The following is a 22,992-nucleotide window of genomic DNA, read 5'->3' on the forward strand; positions in this document are numbered from 1 at the left end:
ACCTCAGTGTCAGTTGTCTTTTTGACAAGAGAAGGATCCCATCTCTATGTGAATCAAATAATGTTCAACAGAGACTGACTAGGAAATACATGTACATCCTGCCTAAATTTACTATTAAATGAGATGCAAAAAATTGCAACAGGAAGGCAGGACAGTAAAGAAAAATATTATCAAAAGATATATCTATAGAGTATATAGTTAGAGTATGCTCTAACTAATATGCTAATAGGTAGTGTATAAGTGATTTTACAAGAGGCTTACCTTAGCTTAAAGTAGGTTATGAAATTTTGCCTATGATTAAAGGCTAAAAAGGATAAACTTGGCCTACAAACAGGAGGAAAACATTCCACTGGTGTTTGTGGAGTAACGTGGTGCTGATAGGGGTGATAGGTAAAGGTACCTATACCTCTCAATGCAGTTGGAAAAACTGGGGCACAAGTCCGAAGACTGATCAACCATAGCAATACCAGCAACAATGTGAAAATCATCTCCTCATCCTGTTCCTGCCTGGCAGCCATTTAGGCTGTGTTTTCTTCCCATTATACAGAATAGTGGTGGACACTACAAACATTGAGAAGTTGTATCCACTAGCTCTTTGAATCAGAAGTTGGCAAAGTAAATGTTTTGTTTTAGAACAGTGTTTGGACAGATTTTAGTGTAGGGGAATTAATTTGTCAGTGAGTAAGTAACATCACTTTATTTTGACCAATCTTTATGTGAGCACTTAGAAATTATTGGCTTCCTATAGCTCTAATTATAACTTTGCTCTGATCAACCAGAAAAAATAAATATAGACAGCAACCTAAAAAAGATCAGGGTGAGGTGGTGGTGGTGGGGAGAGACAGTTTTCTTTTAATTTTTCTCTAGCTAGCTTAAACTTGTCCATTTCTACTCACTGCATGCTTGGCACAAAATGCACTTGTTTGCTATATCCAAGTAACACTCTCCTTCATGTTGAAAAATTCACTGATTGAACTGAGATTAAAGGATAAGCTTTCTTGTGGTTGAGGATTGTTGGCCAAGCTACAGGAGAGCAGGGCTGAAACCCTGGTTTGTACATATCCGGTAAGACAAGACTTTGTTCTTTGATTCATTATGAGAAACACTCGTAGAGTAAGTCTGTCTGTTCCAGATTGACAGCTTTGCCTTGAGCCACACATGAAAAGATGCACGGAGGGCTGGACTACCTGAAGGGAAAAAGGTGTAGGATGAGAAGTGCAAGCAGCAAAGCTTCAAAGCAGCTAGGAGGGAACTCTGCTCAACACTTGGTTATGAACATAACAGGCCTGTCTCCTGTCCTTCAGACAGCCTTGTACCTTTCAGTGTCTGTCAGTGAAAGATAATAATTTTACACCTCAATTAAGCAGTAATAACTCCAATGACTATCAGGAATGCTTCACATTTCCTTGCAACATTTTCAAGACTTCTCTGTCAGTTACTGATTGCCCTGATCTTTTGTTGTAAATAGCTGGCCTGAGTATAGCATTATGTAGTTGGCAGATGATTTAGCCTGTTGAAGTAGTGTTCTGGCTGTAGTACTGTATCTGGCATAGCATGCAAGAAACTAAGCTGTGGCAGCCCAAGATTATGCCATCATTATCACTCACGTCAGCTGCCAACATTAATTTGATGAGGAAATCTTTGTACAAGAATTTTGAAGTCAATGGTTTGTATAGAATTCGAATCACAGAAGTTTTGTGATTTGTCAGACAATTTCTGCATGTGGCTATTGATGTTGCAACCAATTTAATTTCTGAATGGTTTTACAGAATTTAAATTGTAGTTTTAATCTAATTCTTTCTTCTGCATTCTCATTGTTTCTAGACAGCTTGTTTTGTCCTGTTTTCATAGAAAGTACAATAACAATATTTCACATGATTTTGTGTGCAAGCAGTGTTAACTGAGCTATGTTTTGATTTAATTTACAAGAAGGATTAATAAAGTTCTACCGTAAATTCCTTTTGATTTTGTATTTTTGTAGAAGTTGTGATGCTTTGTGTGTTAGGTATTTTTGATTATTGTATTTTTAGGGTTTTATTAAGGGTGTAAAGTTCTGCCACAGCAGTAGCCAATACAACCATTTCCAGCTTGTATGATCTTAAAAAATAATTGGACTGATATCCTATTTTATGTGATAAAAATCCTCTCTGCAAAAACTGAACTAATTTATTTTCATGCCTAATATTTTTTTGGGAACGCTATATGCCATTGCTTGTGTCTTTGTTAAATGGATACTTTGTTTAGCAAAACACCATTGTTGCTTTGTCCTCCCTACTGATGTGCTCATAACCACAACTGCCATCACAATCTTTAACATTCCATCATGAAATGGAATCATAAATCATAAATGGGGAAGCTTGCTTTAACTCCTGGGCATCCAGATGCATGGGGTAATAAAAGCACCTATCCAAGTAGACAGCATTCTTCAGAACTCTTTAGAAGTTTTAATAAGACAGTCTCGACACCAGCCTGATGCATGGGCAGAGATAATCACAGTCCCCATGCACTGAGGTTTCTCATACTCCTCTTTAAGGCTTCATTGCCTGTGGTGGTGGTGTGTGACCTGCTGCAGAGCCTATGCTTGGAATGGCTCTGTGGCCTGCAGAAAGAGACCTGTCCCCACACAAACACGTGTCAGAAAGATGCTGAGAGTTTGCATCAGTCCTTCATCCCAAGGCATGAGACCTCACAGAACTGAAGCACCTCAGAAATATCACTCGCTAGGTTACTGAGTCTTTCAGCCTAAATACAGTCATCTTAGGTGTAATGAAATGTATGGTTTTTTTCTTTTTTTTATGTTCAGTGATAACATCATCAATTGATTACAAATATTTATGAAATGTGAAGTATGAAGTCTGTGGTAGAAAAGATATTTTATCAGTAGTATCAGCACAAGAATTTTCTTAAGTGTATCATACACTTGTGAATAAAATACTAGATAAAAGTACATTAACTTGGTATTATAAATAGAATTAAATTTAGTGGAAATAAGAGAGTTCCCCAGTGAAGTTGACTTTTTTTTTTAATAAATTAGTTATTAATCATTTTTTTATTTTTAGCTCTGTCACTAGCATTTAATTGCTCAGCAGAGGGAGGAGAAAGAGTCAAGTCTCCTGAGCAGGAACAGAACTTCTGCAGCATGCCATTGGAAAGTCAATTTTCCTGCATCAAGTAGTCACTCTTTTTTTCTATAAATAACATTTATGTCTATACCTGGCTCAACCTCCTGGATATAGGTTATGGGTAGGTTTAGTTTTTGTGCTTGTGAAGGACAGCTGCATGGCAACACTATGTTGGGTTCCTGAGGTAACTCCAGATCTAGAGGTGATACAAGTGCATCATGTCTGTGCATCACTGCAGCATTCACTGAGCAACAGTGAATTTTATCCCCTTTGAGAGGCCATTTGGCTGTGCCCTTTCTCCAGCAGCAGCTGACATCAGCAATTTACTTTCATGTGTATAACAGTTTAACGCTTCCTCTGTTGACCTTGGGAATATAACAGTTTATAGCTTTGAAGCTCCCGAGGTTTAAATTAAAGTTGAATTTATTTATTTATTTATTTCAGTTTTCCAATTTGGACAGTTCGTTTTTGATAGTGAAGGGTGGATTCCATTGTTTTACCAAAAATATTATCAATCTAAATATTAATAATTGAATCTTCAGCAGTTTCTTTGGGAGGCTTGTGGTTTGGACCAGTGGATGTGGAGCCTCCTGCTTTTCCATGTAAAAACTACCTTGTTTAGGGCAAATCCTGAGCTCTCAATGATAGCAATTTGTTTAGGTTTAACAGAGTTTTGTAGGTCGTAGAATGACATTGGTTAATTCAGGTTGTACGTCTCTAGCTGAGTCTGCTGCTTAAAACAGGATCAGACTTGAGATCAGAACAGGTTGCTAAGGGCTCGATCATTCAAATTTGAAAACCTCTGAGGACAGATATGGCATGATCTCTCTGGTCTGGCTAGCCTGTGGCACTGGCCTGCCTGTCCTCATGCAGAAAAGAAACGCGTATTTCTGCTTTAAGCAAGGTTGGGAAGGATTTTCTGTAGCTTCTCCCCTCACTGCTGTTGTATCAGGAGCCAGTACAGAGGCTGAAGGGGAAATTTTCTTTAGTTGCAGCAGAATTCTGCTGGGGCTTTTGCGATGAAAACTCAATGACACACCAGGCTGGTGTCCAGATGAACTGGGGGAGAGAGGTGGGTTATATGAAGAAAAGAGCAATTAAGTGGCAAGAGGTAAACTTCTGGGGCACAGGACTTGCAGTCTTTGGAGCATTTCTCTGGGGCTGTGTTTTAGCCTGTGCCTCATCTCCAGCGACCATCCCTCCTGGGAGTGTGTGAGACACGGAGGGAGAGATCTGTGCCCCACTCTTGGTATAGATGCATTCATTCTCAGATGGACACAGTAGAGAGGAAGTTCTGAAACTTTCCGTGTTACCTTTGTACAGACTCTATTTCATTTTCTGCCTCATCCAGTTCAAGAGCTGCTTTTGGGCAGGTGGGAGATGTGTGTCCATGACTTGCCTGGGGCAGAGGCTGGGGGTGGCAGAGGTGAGGGTGCCCTGGAAAGCGGCGGCAGTGGCGAGGATGGCAGGCAGCCAGCCCCCACAAGCTGCTTCTAGAGACTCGTGGCTGTGATCCTGGCACCTGTCCTGCTGAGAGGTGGCAGCACAGCCCTTGGCAGCTGCAGGCCCCTTCTCTTGTTCCCAGCACTGCTGGCTGCCTGCTGGGCTTGCCTGGGTCACTGGCCCTAGCCATGGCCCCACACCAGGCTGCACTATTTCCTTGCAGGGCATCTTCCTAGACATGTTCCTGCCCCCCTTGAGAGCATGTCTCCCTCCAGAGAGGACATGAAGCAGGGATTCACAAGCTTTGTCAGAAATAAAGTTCCCTGGAGCTTTGTGGTGTGTCCACAGGTGCTGACATCCTGCTGGCATTGCCAGCAGATGTCTCCAGTTATGGAGCTGTGAGAGCCCAGGTCTGTTTTTCATGGGACACATTCAGATAAGGGGCTCACGTGGGCCTGCATGGATAGGAAACAGGATCCATACAGAAGGTGGAGGTCTGATTCCTGCCTGCAGAAAAGAGGAAATTTCATCAGATTTCCTCTTTCGCAGCTGTTAAGAAGATGGAGGAGTGGGAGGAGGACAGGAAAGAGAGTCTACAATAGACTATTTCTGAAATATGTTACTTTTTATTTCTAAAAGTAGTCTGCATTTTTTATTTTCCTCTCTTGAAAGTGCCATTTTCTAGATCTTGAATGATTAGAAGTACTAGCTATCAGCAATGGCTGATAGCTTTGCTGCATATTTTTCTTGATTTGCCTTTTGGAAAAACAGGTTTATGGTGGAAGCTGCTGAATAGATAAGCTGAAGTGTTACCCTTGTTTTGACAGTGTGGTTTTAACTCTGCAATAGCCCTTGTCCACGTCAGGAAGCTTGCTTTTCAAAGGCATTTAAATCATTGGCTTGATACAGTCACCATATTTTTTCAGTCCTCTCTTAATAGTGTTTCAAGTATTCCATTACTTTTAATACTGACTCTGGCTTTTCCCTTCAGATAACAGATTGTTTAGACAACCGTGAAATAAAGGAAGTATTTAATTACTTTGCCACTTTCCAAACCCTAGTATGTGCTATCTATTCACTAATGCATATGTTTTTGTGTTATTCTGGAAGGGGAAACTAGGGGTGAAATGAATGCTTATCTCCAGCTAACACAATCCAAGATATCCTACAGTTTTAAAAGCTTGTAGGAGCTATTCCAAACCAACCACATTAGTGCCTGATGATGAGCGATTTGAAAAGGAGATTAAAGCACAGCCATTCAATACCCGAACAGGCACATATTGCTCTGAAACATTCTCCCCAAAGCCCTGCTGAGCTCCACACTGATGTGGTTTGAACACACTACAAAGGAGCAGCAAGCACTGCCTTGAGGAACTAGCACATACTTTTATTTCCACCGTACTCACTCCACGCTGTGTTCCTCTCTCCAGGCCTCCCCGGTGGAATTGGATGGAGCTGACAGCCTGCAAGCCGAGCCCAGCCCCAGCAGTGAGGCACCTGCCCCCCCGGAGTGCCCATCCCCAGGTGGGTGTGCTGCTGTCCTCACCCTGCCCCTGCCTGTCCCCAGGTGGGTGTGCTGCTGTCCTCATCCTGCTCCTGCCTGTCCCCAGGTGGGTGTGCTGCTGCCCTCACCCTGCCCTTGCCTTGCTCACTTATGGGCCTGGGTTGAGGCACACCCTATGGCAGGAATCCCTTAGAAGCATCACCAGCAGCACCAACAGGGCTCATTAGAAAATGCTGCAAATGTCAGAAATCTTGACACAGAATGAAATTGTGTGCTGTCAGAACAGTCATTCACTGTAGCAGCCTCCCAAGGGATGTGATAGAGCCCCCTGTAGCAGGAGGTTTTTCAGGTGCAGCTGCACAGAGTGCTAGAAAATTGCCTCTAGGCTCCCTTCCCCACAAAAGGCAGGACTAGATGGTCTGTTGAGGTCCCTTCCAGCCTGGGCTGTTCTGTCATTCTGTGGGTGAAATGATGCACCTGATTATCCACTTGGCCATTTGTGCCAGTGCCACAGCATTCTGTAACCAGAAAGCAAAAAGGGCAGAAGTTACCAGTCAGTAATAGTTTGTGTTTGACACATTTTTCCCCCGAGACATTAAGGAATGGGAAGAAATAGTAAGAAGGGGCACTTCAGTCCCCATATGGGGCTTTAAATGGACAGTATTGTGCAGACTCCTAATTTTCTGCCTTAAAGCCTTTATGCATGATTCCTAATCTGGGGAAAGGAATTTGCTGGTAGAATTTTAAGCTGTTTTCCTCAAAAGTGTGTTTCTGAAACACTGTCTTTGAGTGACAGTTTATTTGCTGTATGCCATTATACTAAGTTTGTCATTTTTTGTCATTCGTTTTTTAAAATGGGTCTATCAAAGTTCAGCTTGGTATGGGTAAGTAAAAAGTGCTGTGTCAAGTAGGTGTGTAAATGAGATCTCTGGCTGTAGTTGATACGTAAGCATAATGGTCCTATTTGTTGGGGATAAATATGACTTAAACAATTGAGCTTTGCCCTCAAACATCACTGTGGTACCATTCCCCAAAGATTAGAAGCATATAAGCTGTTAGCAAGGGCTTATTAGCTGCCTTAATTACTTTGTTTCCTAGATGCCAAAGTACATAGTTTAAAAATTTGGAATTGCATCTGGCAGGTAATGTAGAAGGTGCAATCTCGTAATGAAATGACCATTCTCTCAAGAGTCAACAGTGATGAGCTGTTGCTGTCTACAAATTCCAAAGCCATCTTGGCTTCAACTCCCCAGGTGTCAGAAATGCTAAACCTTAAGTATTGACAGCAAAGTTTAATATTGTCTGGCAAGGAAAACTGAGATAACATTACAAAAATCTAAAGTATGAAGTAATATAGAGTTTTCATTATGTCTGCTTTGGAGGGATAGATGGGGTCCAAACTCTGTGAACTTCTTGTAGAGTAAACAACCTCCTCTGCTGTTCAGAAGCCAAACACTTCCATGCTGTGGCCCCTGTGCCTCTAATGCACAGGTGGAAAGGGGACAGGATTTGAAATTTCTGCTTTAGGAGGTTGGAGAGATGTCTGGGTGCTTATTCAGTGCCTGAGGTGCTGGTGACTGCTCTGCTTCCAGTAGTGGTATCAGCAATCAGCAGTCCAGCTCTCATGGTTAGCTGTAGACCTGTGTGCTTCTAGTCCCTTCTCCCAGAAACCAGCATCATCTTGTTGGTTTTCTTTAAGAATTAGATGATAACTAGTTTTTTTCCAGTCCAAGGCTGCCTGTTAGCAGTTTGTTGCTGATATTTAACTGATTGTCAGTGGAAGTGGTAGGTTTAGTAAAAATAGGCAAGCTGAAATATCCTCCAGTGTTGACACTGAGACCATGTCATATGGTCTCATATACTTATCTTTGTAACATCTTAGGGTAAGATTTATCACATAACTTCATTAAAGAGATCTTAGCTCAGTAAACCCATTGTAGGTTACAGCTCATCTCTGCCAGAGAAGTGCCTGAAATAGAAGTTCATGTGACTCTTTCCCAAGGACTTCTCTTTTTTTTTTACCATGAAGGATGCCCCATGATGCCCAAGTCAAGTGTAAGCACATAGATTTTGATAGGTGAATTTAAGTCTTTGAGTCTTGTCTGCTTTGAGAGGTAATTTTGATATGTGTTGAAGAAAATATTTTATATTTTCAAGACATCCAGTAAATGCACTCATAGTATACCCAGTAAGAAATTGGACTGTAAGAAATAGGTGTATATTTTATTTGAAAATGCACCTTAACCTTGCAACATTATCTCTTATATGTGTGGATTGGGTTTAGATCAAAAGCAATTCAAGTCAACTGCAGCTTGTGCCAGCCCTGTTGTGAAGAGATTAGAATTTCTTCCCAGTCCTGTTCCTTCAGAGGAAACTGCTTCAAGCAAGAAAGATGTGAAGAAAGCTGAAACAGAGCAACAGAAGGAAGAAGCGCTCCCTCCTACACAGGAGGTATGTACAGGCAAGAAAAAGAGGGAAAACAAACAAAACAAAACAAAACAAAACAAAACAAAACAAAAAAAACAAAAAAAACAAAAAAAAAAAAAACACAAAAAAAAAAACAAGCAAAAAAAAAAAAAAAAAACAAAACTGAGAAAGATCTTACACAGGAATGTTTATTGTGCAAATTGGTATTTTTCTTCATTAAATGTCACTTCAGAAGTTCATTCAAAATATGGCCCTGAAGGACTGTTTCAACTGTTTCCAAATCCTGTGGTCATCAGAGAGCTCCTGCTCAAAAGGAACCCCACAAGGTCTGCTTGTAGAGTTTAAACCTGTATAAACTGATGGGACTAGAAATAAGAACTTAACCCACAAACTCCAGTCCCACCACCTGTTGGGAGGATGGAATATCCAGAAAGTGTAGACAGTGGAGCTTATCCTCTTTAAGTGCTGAACAAGTGTTGGTGGTGGCAGAAGTAAGAAATGGCTGTACTGCTCTTTTGGGTAAATTTGGTGTTGGCTTGTTAGATGTTGTTAGAGGATTGACTTTAGTGTGCTGGACTGTGTGAATGTCACCAGGAAACCAGTTACTTACAGGACTTCAATACTGCAACTCCCTGTTGTCATTTTGGAGATAGAGGCTTCATCTTTGATAATGTTGTTTCAGAAGATAAGTAGAAAGGGTTTAAGCTAACCATTGATTGTACCTGTTGCTTTTTTAATGCTGTTTTCTGCTCCCAAATGTCTGAACAGGTGATTAAAGCAAAAGCTGTGGAAGAAAAGGGGAGTGTAGTGCTGCCATTTTTAAAGAAACTACCTGAAACCAGCCAAGTTACTCTGCATAACTCTGGTTTACAAGGTGAGGAAAAAGCATTTGGAAAATTCAGCAGACAGTAGTTGAATATGGGCATGTGGCGTTCAGGGAGATGTGCCTAATCCACGACTTAAACAGTTTTGAAGCTAAGACAGTTATTTTCTAGTTTCATTGATTGATATTGGTAGTGTGGCTTCTGTGATGAAAAGGACTCTTCTGGCTATTACCCTTAAACACATCAGCAGAAATCTGACACAGCAGAGGGAGAGCCCTATCTTGCATTTAAAGGCTGTATTATGTCAATGAGTATTTAATACTGCTGCTCACAGATGAAAATGACTTAGCAATTGACTTTATCTCACAATAAAATTTTCTGGAGATAAATTCTGCACTCACCTGCTCTTGTGGAGCTCCTTTTTGTGGGTGGAAAATACAAATACCTGGCCACATCTTAGAATCTGACCATTGCCCAACACAAGTTCTTGCAATACAGAACCTTTTTTTCCCTTGCTTTTATGGCAGAGTTTTCCTTGAGACTAATAATGATTGATAGTTTGCTTTTATATTTATTTTAAATATGCATGTATGTAGGTATTGAGGAAGAAAGAAAAAAATCAGCTGAGTTTTTTTTCTCCATAAGAACTTCCTAGGTTGTTAAACTATAGGTAATATAGTGATTAGCCTAATGTTTTCAAGGTAAAAACTAGTGAAGGTGATCCACTTTGAGAAAACTAAAGAGGGACTTTTTATGAAGCCATGTAGTGATAGTACAAGGAATAAAAACTTTAACCTGAAAGAGTAGATTTAGATCAGATAGTAGGAAGAAATTCTTTACGATGAGTGTGGTGAGACATTGGAATGGGTTGGACAGAGAAGCTGTGGTTGCCCCATTCCTGGAAGCATTCAAAGCCGATCTGGATGGAACTTTGAACAATCTGGTTCAGTGGAAACTGAATTCCAACCCAAACCACTCTATGATTGTCTAAAAAGGAATGGACTTCCCACTTTTTTTTAGTGGGTATGTGCTGCCGAAGCAAACTTTGTGAACAGCATCCTTTTATGTTAAGGAAATCAAACCAAATATCAAATAACAAGTTGTAGGTCTCTTGTCCTGTCAGTTTTCTGACTGGTGCTGCACTCTAGTGTTCACAGCAAATGGAGCACTGAAAGGCTCACAAAATCCTTTAAAACTTGTATCTGCAATAGGCATGAATGGAAGCACCTTGCAAAGACTCAAAAGAGTGGCTGCCCTTGCATCAGTGTGCTAGAGCTCTCATGTATGTTCGGGTGCCATGAAACAAAAAAGTAAAAAGCTGCAAAAGTGATTGCAAAAGTTGCATTTAGATACAGACAGTCCGTGTGATTTTCAGGTCCATTGTCAATTAGTTGCTGCAGGCCAAAGCGACTGCAGACAAATCCCTCTGCTGGCCAAAGTGGCTCAGGTCTGAGCGTGTCATCACCTTTTCACCACACTCTTTCTTGTTTTGTCTCCGTGCCCTCGCCTGCAGAGCCGCCCCGCGGGGCCACGGTTCCGCTTAGGGTCCGCAACCACTGGCGGCGCTCACAGTTTTTCTCGCAGTCAGGTAAATGCGTTGCTGAGAGCAGCTCCAGCCCTTCTGCTGCTCCAGCCACAGGTGTCTTCGGACACAGGGCTGGGGCCAAAGCTGATGATCACGGGCACTTGTTCTACCTCTTGCTTTTGTAGAAAATATCTATTCCTGCTGCACAGTTGACAAAGAGCTGTTGGGTTGCACGTTGTTGTGGTGCTCTGGTTTCAGGCACCCAAAAGAAATCCCTTGCCTATAAATCCATTTTTCTTAATTTCTTTAAATCAGTCTAATTTTCAAAGACATTTGGATAGTGAATGGCAATGGTTCTCTTCGTAACTGTGGCTCTTGAATAGCGTAGTCCCATCCTTTTAGCATTGCTGTACTTTTTCCTTCCTTGCACTGAATCACGAAGGGAAAAGTAGATCAAGGTAGGTAAGACTCAGTGTCTGAACACTGCTAACATCTGTGGCCAGAAGTAGATGCCATTAGCTAGTGGTAGAGTAGAACCTGATATTAGTTAATATTGTGCTCCTCTATACCCAGAAAAAAAAGTAGTTTTGTTGGTGATGGGTATAATCTGGTTTTCTGATTTATTTGCTTGCAATTAGTCCTTGCATTTGGTTGTGGGAGTAAATAGGAAACTAACATGAAGCTCTTATACAGTTACAATGTAGATTTATTTACAGACTAAGGACATTTTGCTATGTTAAATTTAATCTTTCATTGTTCTGTTGTGGTTTTTTTTTTAATAGCTGATTCTGATGCTGGTGATAAATCAAATGTGAGTACCTCTTTTATATTATTATTTGTTTTAGTGATTTCTGTTTAGAAGAAATTTTTTTTTTTTATGCAAACTGTCTTGTAACATCCCTAAATCAGTATGAGAATTTTTTCTTATGGACATGTGAGAGGAAAAGTACAACCCAAATCAAGGCATTGTTTGAATCTGGAATCCATGCATTCTCCTCTTATCTGGAGTTAGCTATACTGTATTTGGTTGCTGGAGCCACTAAAGCTTCACAATCTGTAAATAATATGTAATTCTAAATTATCCATTGTATTTTAAATGCATAGGGATGAAATGAGTTCACAATTCTACTATTTCATCAATGAAACAAAAAAACCCAACACACCACAATGCTGCTCTGAAGTACACAGTGTTTCATGTTCTGTTTGTCATATAGAAATGGACATACTCTTTTCCTATGAGATTCAAATACTACTTGTAGAGGAAAGGAATATGACAGCAAGTATCTAAGCTTGCCCTTGATTATAAGGATTTTAAACATATCATGTAATAGGATCCTTAGTGAAGCCTGAGGATATATTTAATTATGGATAAAAATTCAAAGCAAGGCTATAGGCTGTTGTGCTGGCAGATATAAAATGAAAGAATATTTTTTACAACCTAGAATTGCTTTTCATGTTGTAAAGAAGATTATAGAGAAGCAAATACGTATGTTCTTTACATTTGAGTCCCTGGAGGTGGCTCTGTTCAGTGATGCTTAGAGCTTTCTTAAAACCTTTTCCTCTCCCTTCAGCTGAAGTTTCCCAAGATTGTCTTTGCAAACCAAATGATTCTTTTATCATGTAGCTACGAATGGGCAATCCCAAGTGTCAGTGAAGCCAAGAATATTGCCTGCTAAGAGAACCCTTATCCAGTTCTCAGTTTCCCACTGTAAATCATCAGCAGGCAGAGTGCAGTTTTCTCTGGTAGCCATGTGAAGTGTAGTGTCACAGTCTAATAGCTTGGTTTTCCTTCACGTAAGCGTTTCAATTTTTGGGCCTGGGATCCAGAAGAAGAGCGAAAGCGCCAGGAAAGGTGGCAGCATGAGCAAGAGCGCTTGCTTCAGGTAGGGAAGAAACTGTATGTCTTCCACTGTGTGGGTCAGCTGTTGAATTGTCCCTTTAGAGAAAAGTTGGGAATTTTCTGTCATGTTTTCCACATCCTCTGTGGATGCTTAAGCATATTCTGTGGCAGTTGAGTGATAAATGAGCACGCACACGTGTTCTCTGTGATTTAGGCACTCTCGTGTCTCCCCTCCCCACTCCATGGAAAGACCAAAAGAACTTGGTCTTGCAATCCAGTACAGAGTTAAACCAATTGTGTAGGTCCTCAATTATATTTAAATAGTGCTGAGCATAGACTACAAAACACTTAATTACTTGGAGTCTCTTTGTCAAAACTGACAAATGGCTATGCAACTCTTCTTTAAAATTATGGTCTTAATAGCTTATTGTAGAATTCAGGTTTGTTCACAGGTTCTTCTTGGAAAATATCAAGCTAAATTTGGATATGAAAGGGCTTGGGTTTGAGAGGGTTTTGTGACAGAGGGAAATATCTTCAAGACAACAATTAGTTTTGCCTAGTGGTAGAGTAAACTCTAAAAGTTCTGTGTTTGTGTCCTGGTTGGAAGAAATGCAATGGACATAAGAACATGAATTTTCCAGTCAGTCAGGAATGTCTTTTGAAACTGTGACTAGCTTTGATCCTAAAGTAATCATATCTTTGTTCTGTGTAACAGAAGAGCAAACAAGTTTCAAAGGATGGACAATAATAAAACGGGGTCTTTTAATCCTTTAAGAAGGGCTTGTGTATCTCTACACTTTCTTGTGATCATCTAATTTTGCACCTCTTAAAATGGTGTAAAATCTTCTGGCACATGTTGATGCTCTCTCAATAGTAAATGCTTCTCTTCAGGATTAGGCAGATGTGGTTACCAATCTGAAGAGATGTTGGAATTGGTGTAAGAGGGAAATCAAACTCTGTTCCTCTCCATATTCAAACCAGTTCTGGCAAACAATTTCAACACCTCCTTGGGATAATTTTTTGTGCAAAACTCTGTGAAAACTTAAGAAAATTCTTAAAAAATCATCCCTTCAAAGAAGAAAATAAGTTATTTAGCTAATTATAATCTTATTCTCTTCAAACCTTTACACACTCTTCTTTTAAACTTGCAGAGTTATTCATTATTCATTAAATTGTATTGGCATGTCTCTTAAATTAGTACAAGTATCTGCAAAACCTGCTATTTATATGCTACTTTGCTGAAGTTTTTAATGTACAACCACTGTCCCAGTGTTTTGGGGTTTGTGAAACATTTTTGAAACTTAATACAGTAAGATAAACAAGGAATTATTAATATTTTTGAGGATAAGCCCAATTTCTGACCAAATATTTTAAAAATTCTAAGAAAGTAAACTTCTTCTAATGTGTCAAAAGTTCCTTGAAGTTTGAAGGTGTTAAATGTAAGTCCTAGAAAAAAATGGGCAGAGTGAAAAAGAAGCTTGGTTTTGACACCCATGGATGGTTCCAATTTTTATCCTTTTATTTCATCCTATTTCTGATTAAACCGCTCTTAGCAAATTCATTCTTGCTGTGGAGATACTACAGAATTTACTCTTAATGCTGAATGCTCTGAATTTACCTGCCTTTGTGTCCATGTACAGGAGAAGTATCAGAAGGAGCAGTGCAAGCTGAAAGAGGAATGGGAAAAGGCCCAGAGAGAAGTAGAAGAGGAGGAGCGTAGATACTATGAGGAGGTATAAGGCTCAAAGGAGGAGGCTGTTTTTTGGGGGTTTTTTTGTGTTTAAATGCACCCATTTATGTAACAAAAAAAAAAAAAAAAAATCCTATATCTAGATTAAGTAATGAACATTTTCTTCAAGGCTGAATTCTGAGGAAGATTGTTTCTCTTAAACACTGACATAGATGTTGAGGAAAAATATTTAAATATTTGGACAGGAATCCTCAGCACCTCCGCATAGGTGGAGGTGTCTAATTGCTGTGCAAGCCTGGAGGAGTCAGTACAGCTGTGTCTGGGCTTGCTCAGACATCCCTGTGGGGGCAGAACCTTGTGTATTTTGGCATATGCGTGGTGCCTAGACTTGGTAGAACTCCAGATGAAATTGTTGTCTGCCTTGGGTTTGATCATGGAGGTATTTTGTAACTGGTCTTTTAAAAAATCAACAAATGTTTAAAGCTTGTATTGTTGGAATAATAACAATCTCTAAGATAGTGGTTTTCTTCTGTTGTATGTAGGCCATTATTGCAGGAAACTTGAAAATATTTCTACGTTTTTCTCTCCATTATGTAAATGGATGGTTTCTCATCTGTGCTTGAGGGACATACTTGTGGTCTAAACAAGAAATTTTTTCGACTTTCAGAATAAGTTTCTCATGTAGTTTCTTATTTTGATATTAAATGTAATACGCTGGTGCTCTGCAAAACAGTGGTTCCATGCAAGAGAAATATTCTTCTCTGTTTTGGAAATTCCATCTCAGTGGTAAAAGAAATGGAAGTGCAAAACTTTGAAGCAAATTCAAAATTGAGGTATTGCCATTATTCTTGGTACCACAATTTCTTATCTAGCCTTCTAAATATGGCATGTAGTAAAATCATATTTTTCTTATGTGTTTCATAAACTCATAGTTTACATTCTGTATTTTTAACCCCCACTCTCTCCTGACCCTCTTTCTTTAGGAGCGCAAGATAATTGAGGACACTGTAGTTCCATTCATTGTTTCTTCAAACTCTGCTGAGCTCCTCTCCTCTTCTTCCTCTACCACTGAAGGAAACAAGACAGTGGTGAGTAAGGCCCTGAAGAGTAAGCCATCTTTAGTGCAAAGTTGAATCCTTTGCTAAAGGCTGCCAAAGTCTGGGAGCAGTAAAAGTATTTACTGGGTCCCTTCTCTAGCTGATGATACCTTGGAGTGTTACAACTTACAGATTTTCACAACTGAATAGCTGTACTTCCAGACAAACTTCTACCATCCCATGTTCAAGTAGAGCAGAGAATGATTCTTTCTGCAGCCACCTCTGTTCTTTAATCAGTGCTATGAAATTTTAATTATCTTCCAAAGCCAGCAAAATCTTAAGTGGTTTCTCTGAATCCAAAATCTCAAGTGTAATATAGTACTTTTTATATATATCTCAGATGAGACTGAATCCTGTCTCCTCAGTTCTCCTCCTTTTCTTTCCCATCATCCCTCCTAGAAAGCAGCAAAACAATCAGAGGAATGTTTACTCTCTATGTTTGGGGATTTTTGACTCATGCAGCACAGAATGCTTAATTCAATGCATCTAGCATCTGATTAAATTAGTGTTTGCAGAGATCAGGGAATGACACCCCAGGTGAGACCACAGTCGAGTAAATGTGGGATTCACAGACATAATTTTCTCTTACCTAAGGCTCTTGCACCCAGTCATCTGCCATTTTCCATTCAACTTCAGGATTAGGAGTAGTGTGTCATTTGGTTCTCCTCTCACTTTTCCTGCCCCCCTGTTCTCCCTCATCCCTGTGCAAAGGCATCAGCCATGGGCAATTTTCCACATGGCTGTATAGCAGTAACTTCCTTGGTGGAGTTGCTTATGCCAGTGAGGACCCTGCCTGCACCCAGAAGTGATCTCATGCATTGCTTACTCAAGCTCCACAAGTCAGGTATGAATCACTCCTGTACCACTTTGGAAGTAGGACTGGTGTTGCCCTTTGAGGATGCCCAAGGGCATATGAATAGTGCTTTGCTCCTAGGCAGTGACAACAAGCTGAGGTCACTCACAAGGTGCTCACAAGTCCAATGGGAGACTGTCTAGACTCTCAAAGTAATTTGAGGATTTCTGCCAAAAAGTATGTAATGGAAAGTTTTAATTTGCTGTCCTTAGCACCATAATTGGTACCTAACTTACTTCGTGCTCAGCTTATTCTGACTAATTGTTGTTTCAGCTGACATCTTAATTAAATCTAAAGTTAGCCTTATCAGGCTCAAATGGTTCTCTTATATAAATGTGAGATGCCCTTTTTGATAAAAAGGTGTGTCAACACAATATATCTGGGGGCAGCCTGTGCTTTTCCCATGTGTGTTCCAATGCCAAATTCAAAGGGAGCTCCTTGTTCCTCTTCATCTGTCTTGTAGAACTCAACTGATTCAAACAGCTGTCCAGGGGAAGCCAAACAAAAAGAAGTTGCAAAGCAGAAAAAGCTGCTCTGGGAGCAGGACAGTATGTCATCTCTGAAAAGCAAGGAAAGTGAACTCTGGCAAGAAAAGAGGAGGTATGTATTAACCCTAAGCATTTCATAACCCTGTGGAGCTTTGTGTTCTGTTGGCTTCTGGGATATCACATGTGCCCACAATTGATGTTGGAACATCAGCACTTGGTGGCCTCTATACAATATATCCATCAATATTCACTGGCCCAGCAGACAGGTGCACGTGGGGCAGTGCACAGTGCTAGTTGTGCATATCACAAGGCTTGGCTCTTCCTTGTATGGCTTTGCCAAGAGCCTGTCGCAGCAACCAGACCTTAGCCAGCTCAGACATCTGTGTACTGCACTATGCTTGTGTACATTTCACAAGCCATATGAAGAACTAAAGTATCTGTTTTCACTCAAAACCTGTGTGGAATTGCCTGGCTACCTCAGAAATGCCATAGCAAATCTTGCCAAGTGGTGCTTAAAGTCCTGAATTTTGCTCAGCTGCTAATTAAAAGGTTTCACAAAAGAGAAGAGGCATCTGATGATGCTGAGCAGTGTATAGAGAACATGCATAAAAGCTTTTTTTTCTGTCAAAGAAGCCCTTTTCCACAAATCCAAAATGATCTTCTGCACATCTAAGTGGCAGTTTGGGGTAAGAAGAAAGACTTGGACTATTTGGAGACAAACTTGTTGATTCATTAAAGTTTTCTCATTGCAAAATTGACACAATAACAAAAATCTTTTTTGTAAAAAATAGACTGATTCACAAGTCTGATTTTTGCCATTAGGTGACAATTTTCCTGACTTTATTTATACAATGTTTCCTTTTTTTTTTTATTGACAGTGGAAATAAAGTGCTCTCAGGATACCCAGAGACTGGTATCTTGAAAGGAGGAAGTGAACAGGAGCACCACTTGCCAGTGATGGAGCACAGCTCACCTGCCAGACTGAATCTGCCACTGACTCAGCATGAGAGTAAGACTCTTCCTATGCATGTGTTCTACTCTACTGATGGAAACCAGACAGAAATCTAGCCCAAAAATTTTTGGAAATTGACAATACACATATATCTTCAAAACTGGAATGTCTCAGACCAAAAATTTATTTTATGTTAGCAAAGATAAATATATTAAGGTGAAATTTAAACTCCTCTTGTTTACATCAGAGATGAGAGTTTCTGCAGCAGGTATCTCATTTATAGGTCTACATGTTCACAGTAAAAGTTAAAATGGTTATCTTCAATTCTTTTACATAGTCATACATACATATAGGATTTACCTTCATACAGAGGGCGTATTTCCAACACTTATTTTGTGTTTTTGTAGCTAATTAGATTCTTCATGCCCATTTAAGTCCAGAAAAAATCATTACATGTGATATGTAACCTTTTCAAGCCAAGCCTGAAGCGACACCTGCCTCAATTTTGTCATTAGCAATGTCTAATGACATTTGAAGTTAATTTATTTTTTAGCTCCCATAAGTATTGATGTTTTTGAAGGAAGAAATTTCCCCAAAGAATTGCTGTCATCTGGATCACCCTAAAAAATGGAAATACATTAATTTAGCATCATTATCTCTCTAATACAAGCAAACAGTGGAAAGTAAATAAGTAGGGCTAAATTCATAAAGTGAATACAAATTTTGAAATCAAATTTTAGATTTTTGTTTTCAGTTCAGCATAAAAATCTATTATTCTAAAAAATGAAGTGTCTATGGATGGAAAAGTTTTCAGTGTTATTACTTCCTCCAAATGCAAATTTGGTCTGTTAAACTTAGTAGGCTTGCTTTCTTTGTCTCAGTTTTACTGTATTCTTAGTGCTTTGATAAAAGTTGTACAAAGAAAGAAAGCAGAATATATAGTATCCAGCAATACAGCCTTGGGGGTTTGTAGTAGTGATTAAGCAAACTTAACAGGTCTGACAGTTTTAAACTATGGTTTGCTAATAGCCCTGCTTCAGGGTATTCCTAGGTTATTTTCAACAATTTAGTCCTCTGAGTATTCTGACAGCTCCTTTCTTGCCTCTTATAGCATCCCATCCTTACTCCCTCCTTAAGGCCTTAGATAATCAGGTGTGAGGGTTTATTGCCTTGATATCAAAATGGATAACAGGCCTCTCATAGGCCACAGCAGAGTTTTCATTCTCTAGAACAGATGGGTGGTACACGCCGCAAAATTCATCCTGCAGGGTCCAGGGAACTAGAGATGGGGTGGTTGGCTGCCTGGACATCTCACAGAGCATTGCTTTTTGCTGTGAGACTCTTACTGTCACTGAGACATCTGAAGCACAGAAGAAAATTGCAAAGGAATTACTGTTCATCAGTAGGTTTATGGAGAATGGGGACTATACCACCATCCCCTTAACTCTTGCTATTGGGAAGTTTGGACCCTCCAGCACAAAGTTTCAGTCTCTGGTTCCCCTTTCAGAAATACTTTCAGCATCAAGGTACATCATGTGTATGTGAAGGTAATGCAAAAGGATGTTCCATGGAGGTCTTCTGATGTAGCAAACCTTTCTCTGACTTCATGGAGCGTTTCTGAGAAGTTTGTTTTAAGGAACAGTACATCTCCCTCCTTTGTGGTGTGCCCACAATCTGTCTATGATGGTCTGTAAATATTGACAAAAGCACTTTGCCTCAAATACTGGCTTTTCCCCACCTGTTGCTGTAGATGTCTCCTGGAATCAGCAGCTGCTGACAAAGCGATCTCCGCAGTGCACCGAGGACGTTCGGCAGAGACCATTCCTTGGCCAGACTGCGGGACAGCAACCAAACTCCAAGGGGGAAGCAAGGAGGTGAGGACATCAAGGTTACTGAAGAGATTGAGAAGTCCTACTTGCTCTTTTCTCCCTCATATTCCTGCTTAGCATCCTTTATTGCTTGGGTTTGATTTATCCTGCAGGGTGAAGACACCCTTCGTGTCTGGCTTTCCCACCCGAACTGCTAATGTTTCTCATTACAGGCACCAGGTTCAGGGGGGAGCACACCCCCTGCATGCCTCCCTCTTCTTTCTCTGTAGCTTTCCTAGCAAATATCTGAATAACTTTTTATGTGCTTAATTTGTTTTAAGTGCCAGAGACAAATATTTATAGCTACTAAGTACCTAAATATGAGGGTGAAAATGTCAGGTTGTATTTGCCTCTTTGAAGCTGGTATCCAAGAGCTTCATTGCAATCTTCCAAACATATATCTGTTGTTACTTTCTAGTCCTTTGAAGATTATACCTTACTTTAAAAGAAGATACATATAGAGTAGTATTTTCTTTCTGCTGTAAATTTCGGTGAGGTCTTTTTTCTTTGCTGCTTTGCCTGTACTTTAGAGTAAGCCTTACTGAATGGTAACACCAGTTCTTTTGGTAGGGATCTGTTTGCCTTATATTTACAAAAAGAAGATATGCAACAAGAAAAGAACATCTGTTTTCATTAGCATATATATGAACACAGTCTTCTGCAGAACCTGCTACTTCTATAAAGGCTGTATTCAGTCAAAAGTAATGTAGATTGAGATTTGAGTACCTATTCCTCATTATAAACTGCTTGTGTGTGTTTTTGAGAAAATTGTTATTTAATCTTCAAGCCATTTTAAGCACTTAGAATTTATATCAGTCTTGATTTCTGATAACAAAAATCATGGATTTGCTCACCAACCTCTTTCAGAGTAGCATGGATACAAACTAGCCATGAACCAAATAAACCACTTTTCGCTGTTGGTGGCTTCCTTTTTTATCAGTAAAGGGCCAACAGAGAGTGTAGTGTAGTGTGGTGTGCTGTGACTTGGCTTAACCCTCCTTCATCATGGTGGGAGCTATGATGGATTGGTGGGGTGGCCAGGAGCCTCCACGTCTCATTTCCTTGTGAGGTACCTGATTGAGCAGCAGTGAGCAGACTAAAAGTCCAGAAATTCACTGACTGGAATTGCTCCATACTAAACCTGGTTTTATTTGTTGTTGTGCTGTAGTAATGCATCTTCTCTGCTGTATTTTAGGGTTGGCTATAATGAGAACTTCCGATCTGGGCCATCATCCCCCTGCTCTCCTGCTGCTCTAAGTCAGTCACCCAACAGGTACTAAAGGTCAATAAGGAATTTTGCAGACCAAACACATCTTGTAGTTGCTGGTGAACTGCCAGAGTGAAAATCCCATTAGTATTATGTGGATGCACTATTAAATCTGCTAAATGTTGCAGTTCATAACTATCCATGGGATAAACGTGTAGCTCCCTCTCCCATATTTCTTGCCTGCTTCAGTGGTACTGTTATGTTTTCAAACAACACAGTTCAGAAAGCAGCTCTAGAACTCTGCTTGTTCATTGAAGTTTCAATAAAATTGAAATGGGACAGTATAAACCTCAGTCAAAGTGTGTGCTCAGAGCATTTAAGACAAAGGATGTCTTTATTGTGAATAGTCACATGCTCAGGAGTAAGATCTGTTCTAGACATTGACACTTGCTGATTTTAAAATAATATTTTCCTTTTAATTTCCAAACTAGAAATGTATTTTGCTTTTTTGCTGGCTTTTAGTTTCCCCATGATCCTGCTAATCTCCTAGAGATTTGATTGTCTCAAGCAATCTGTACATCTTTCAATGAATTATGTGTACCAACTCTAAATAAATGTTAACTGTAGCCTGATTAAATCACTGATAATTTGGGGTATATTAAATCAGTTTGCTTATTAAATAGGGTGAATTAATACAACATAGAACACAGAAAGTTTCTTTAAATCACATTGTTCTTCACTTTTCCGAGCAAAGCCCTCCTTCTGATCTCACTTGCATTGACATGAAACTATTGGGAATTTTTTACTTGAACAATTTCTTGTTTTCCTAACCATAGCTGCAGTTTTGGTGGGATTGCAGTTCATTTCCTTGCTACAGGTCACTAGTTGTGATAGCTACTTCATATTATCTAGGAGCTATATTCTGATCTGAGAATCGTTTGTATGATATTTTCCTGAAATAAATCATCGTTTTGTAAACAATAGGTGGGATGCAATTCATTTTTCCACTAAAACATTAGAAAACTCCTAAAAATTTCCAGAAATTTGAGATTTTAACTGCTCTTGTAGTAACTCTGATCATGGAGAAGAAGTAAAAAAAAAAAAGGTGAACTCAGGAATAACATAGAAGCAAAGGGGTTAAAGCTGTAGGAGGAGAAAAACCCAGCAAAGTTATTCTAAAAGGAATGATAATGAAGCAACAAGACAGTCATGTCTGTGCTGCCTGTGTACATGGTGGGCTCAAGAGTAGGAAGCAAAGACAATTTTCTAATCATGATAAGTCTTTCTGCTGCTTCTGTCTGTCTTTCTCTGTGTCCCCCTTTTTTTTCCCCAAAATGGCTCTTTGTCATGCTGCAGTCCAGATCTGTCTCTATTGGTGACTTATTATGCTGCTGCATCAAAACCTTGAAGCAAGAGATTGGAAACTTGCTTATCTGAGTAGGATTTCATCAAATTGTCTTTTCAAAACTAATGAAGTATCACAAAGTTTCTCTCCTGTTTTCAGCCCTGGCTGAAAAAAGCATGGATGACACAGAAAAATCCTTTGGTCTCAGGTTGATCGCACTAGGCCAAGCATCAGTTCTGGCAGGCTGACAGGCAGGAGAGAAGTGAAGAGCATGAGACCCATAGACATGGGCACCTGCACTGGTGGTACAACCATTATGAAAAAGGGCACTAGTTATTACTGGGGCTCTGAGCTTTCACCCACCTGTCATCCCGCAGCAGATTTGAGAGAGCTCTAGACTCCTTCAGGACTGCTGCAGGAGCAAATTGAAATATTTTCTGCATTGCAGATGGAGGTCCAATTTCAGGTCTTCTCTGACCAGTTATAGTATTAACTGGCTGCAGCAGCACAGACTGAAATGAGTCAGCCAGTGCCTGCTCTGTGCCACTGTACTTATGCTGTCACTGTTGACTAGCTTGATTGGGTGCAAGAATAGCATCCCTGTTTTCTGGCTTGCAGTAAGCAAGTCCATTTGTAAACAAATTGAAAAATTTCCTGGCTGAGAGTCTGATTCAGGTAATTTGAGTGAATTGCTGTGGCATTGATTAGGTCTAAGTAACCTTAGATATAAGAGTGGCACTGGAGCAGATTGCCCAGAGAGATTGTGGAGTCCCCATCCCTAAAGGCATTAAAGGCTGGGTTGGATGG

At 39.9% G+C, this 22,992-nt stretch overlaps 1 protein-coding gene across 3 annotated transcripts in view; it reads left to right on the plus strand.

Moving 5' to 3' along the window:
* Positions 1-22,992, plus strand: part of LIMCH1 (LIM and calponin homology domains 1) — a 173,087-nt gene that overhangs the window by 143,082 nt on the left and 7,013 nt on the right. For all 3 annotated transcript variants that reach the window (XM_079306879.1, XM_079306880.1, XM_079306881.1), the window contains 11 exons: positions 5,996-6,089; positions 8,354-8,520; positions 9,265-9,370; positions 11,628-11,656; positions 12,645-12,728; positions 14,326-14,418; positions 15,359-15,463; positions 16,789-16,925; positions 17,692-17,822; positions 19,516-19,639; positions 20,829-20,906. In XM_079306879.1, coding sequence (XP_079163005.1) covers positions 5,996-6,089; positions 8,354-8,520; positions 9,265-9,370; positions 11,628-11,656; positions 12,645-12,728; positions 14,326-14,418; positions 15,359-15,463; positions 16,789-16,925; positions 17,692-17,822; positions 19,516-19,639; positions 20,829-20,906 — 1,148 coding nt within the window. The remainder of the gene's footprint in view (positions 1-5,995; positions 6,090-8,353; positions 8,521-9,264; positions 9,371-11,627; positions 11,657-12,644; positions 12,729-14,325; positions 14,419-15,358; positions 15,464-16,788; positions 16,926-17,691; positions 17,823-19,515; positions 19,640-20,828; positions 20,907-22,992) is intronic.

Source organism: Erithacus rubecula (assembly GCF_903797595.1).
Source record: "Erithacus rubecula genome assembly, chromosome: 5".
Classification (NCBI taxonomy): domain Eukaryota; kingdom Metazoa; phylum Chordata; class Aves; order Passeriformes; family Muscicapidae; genus Erithacus; species Erithacus rubecula.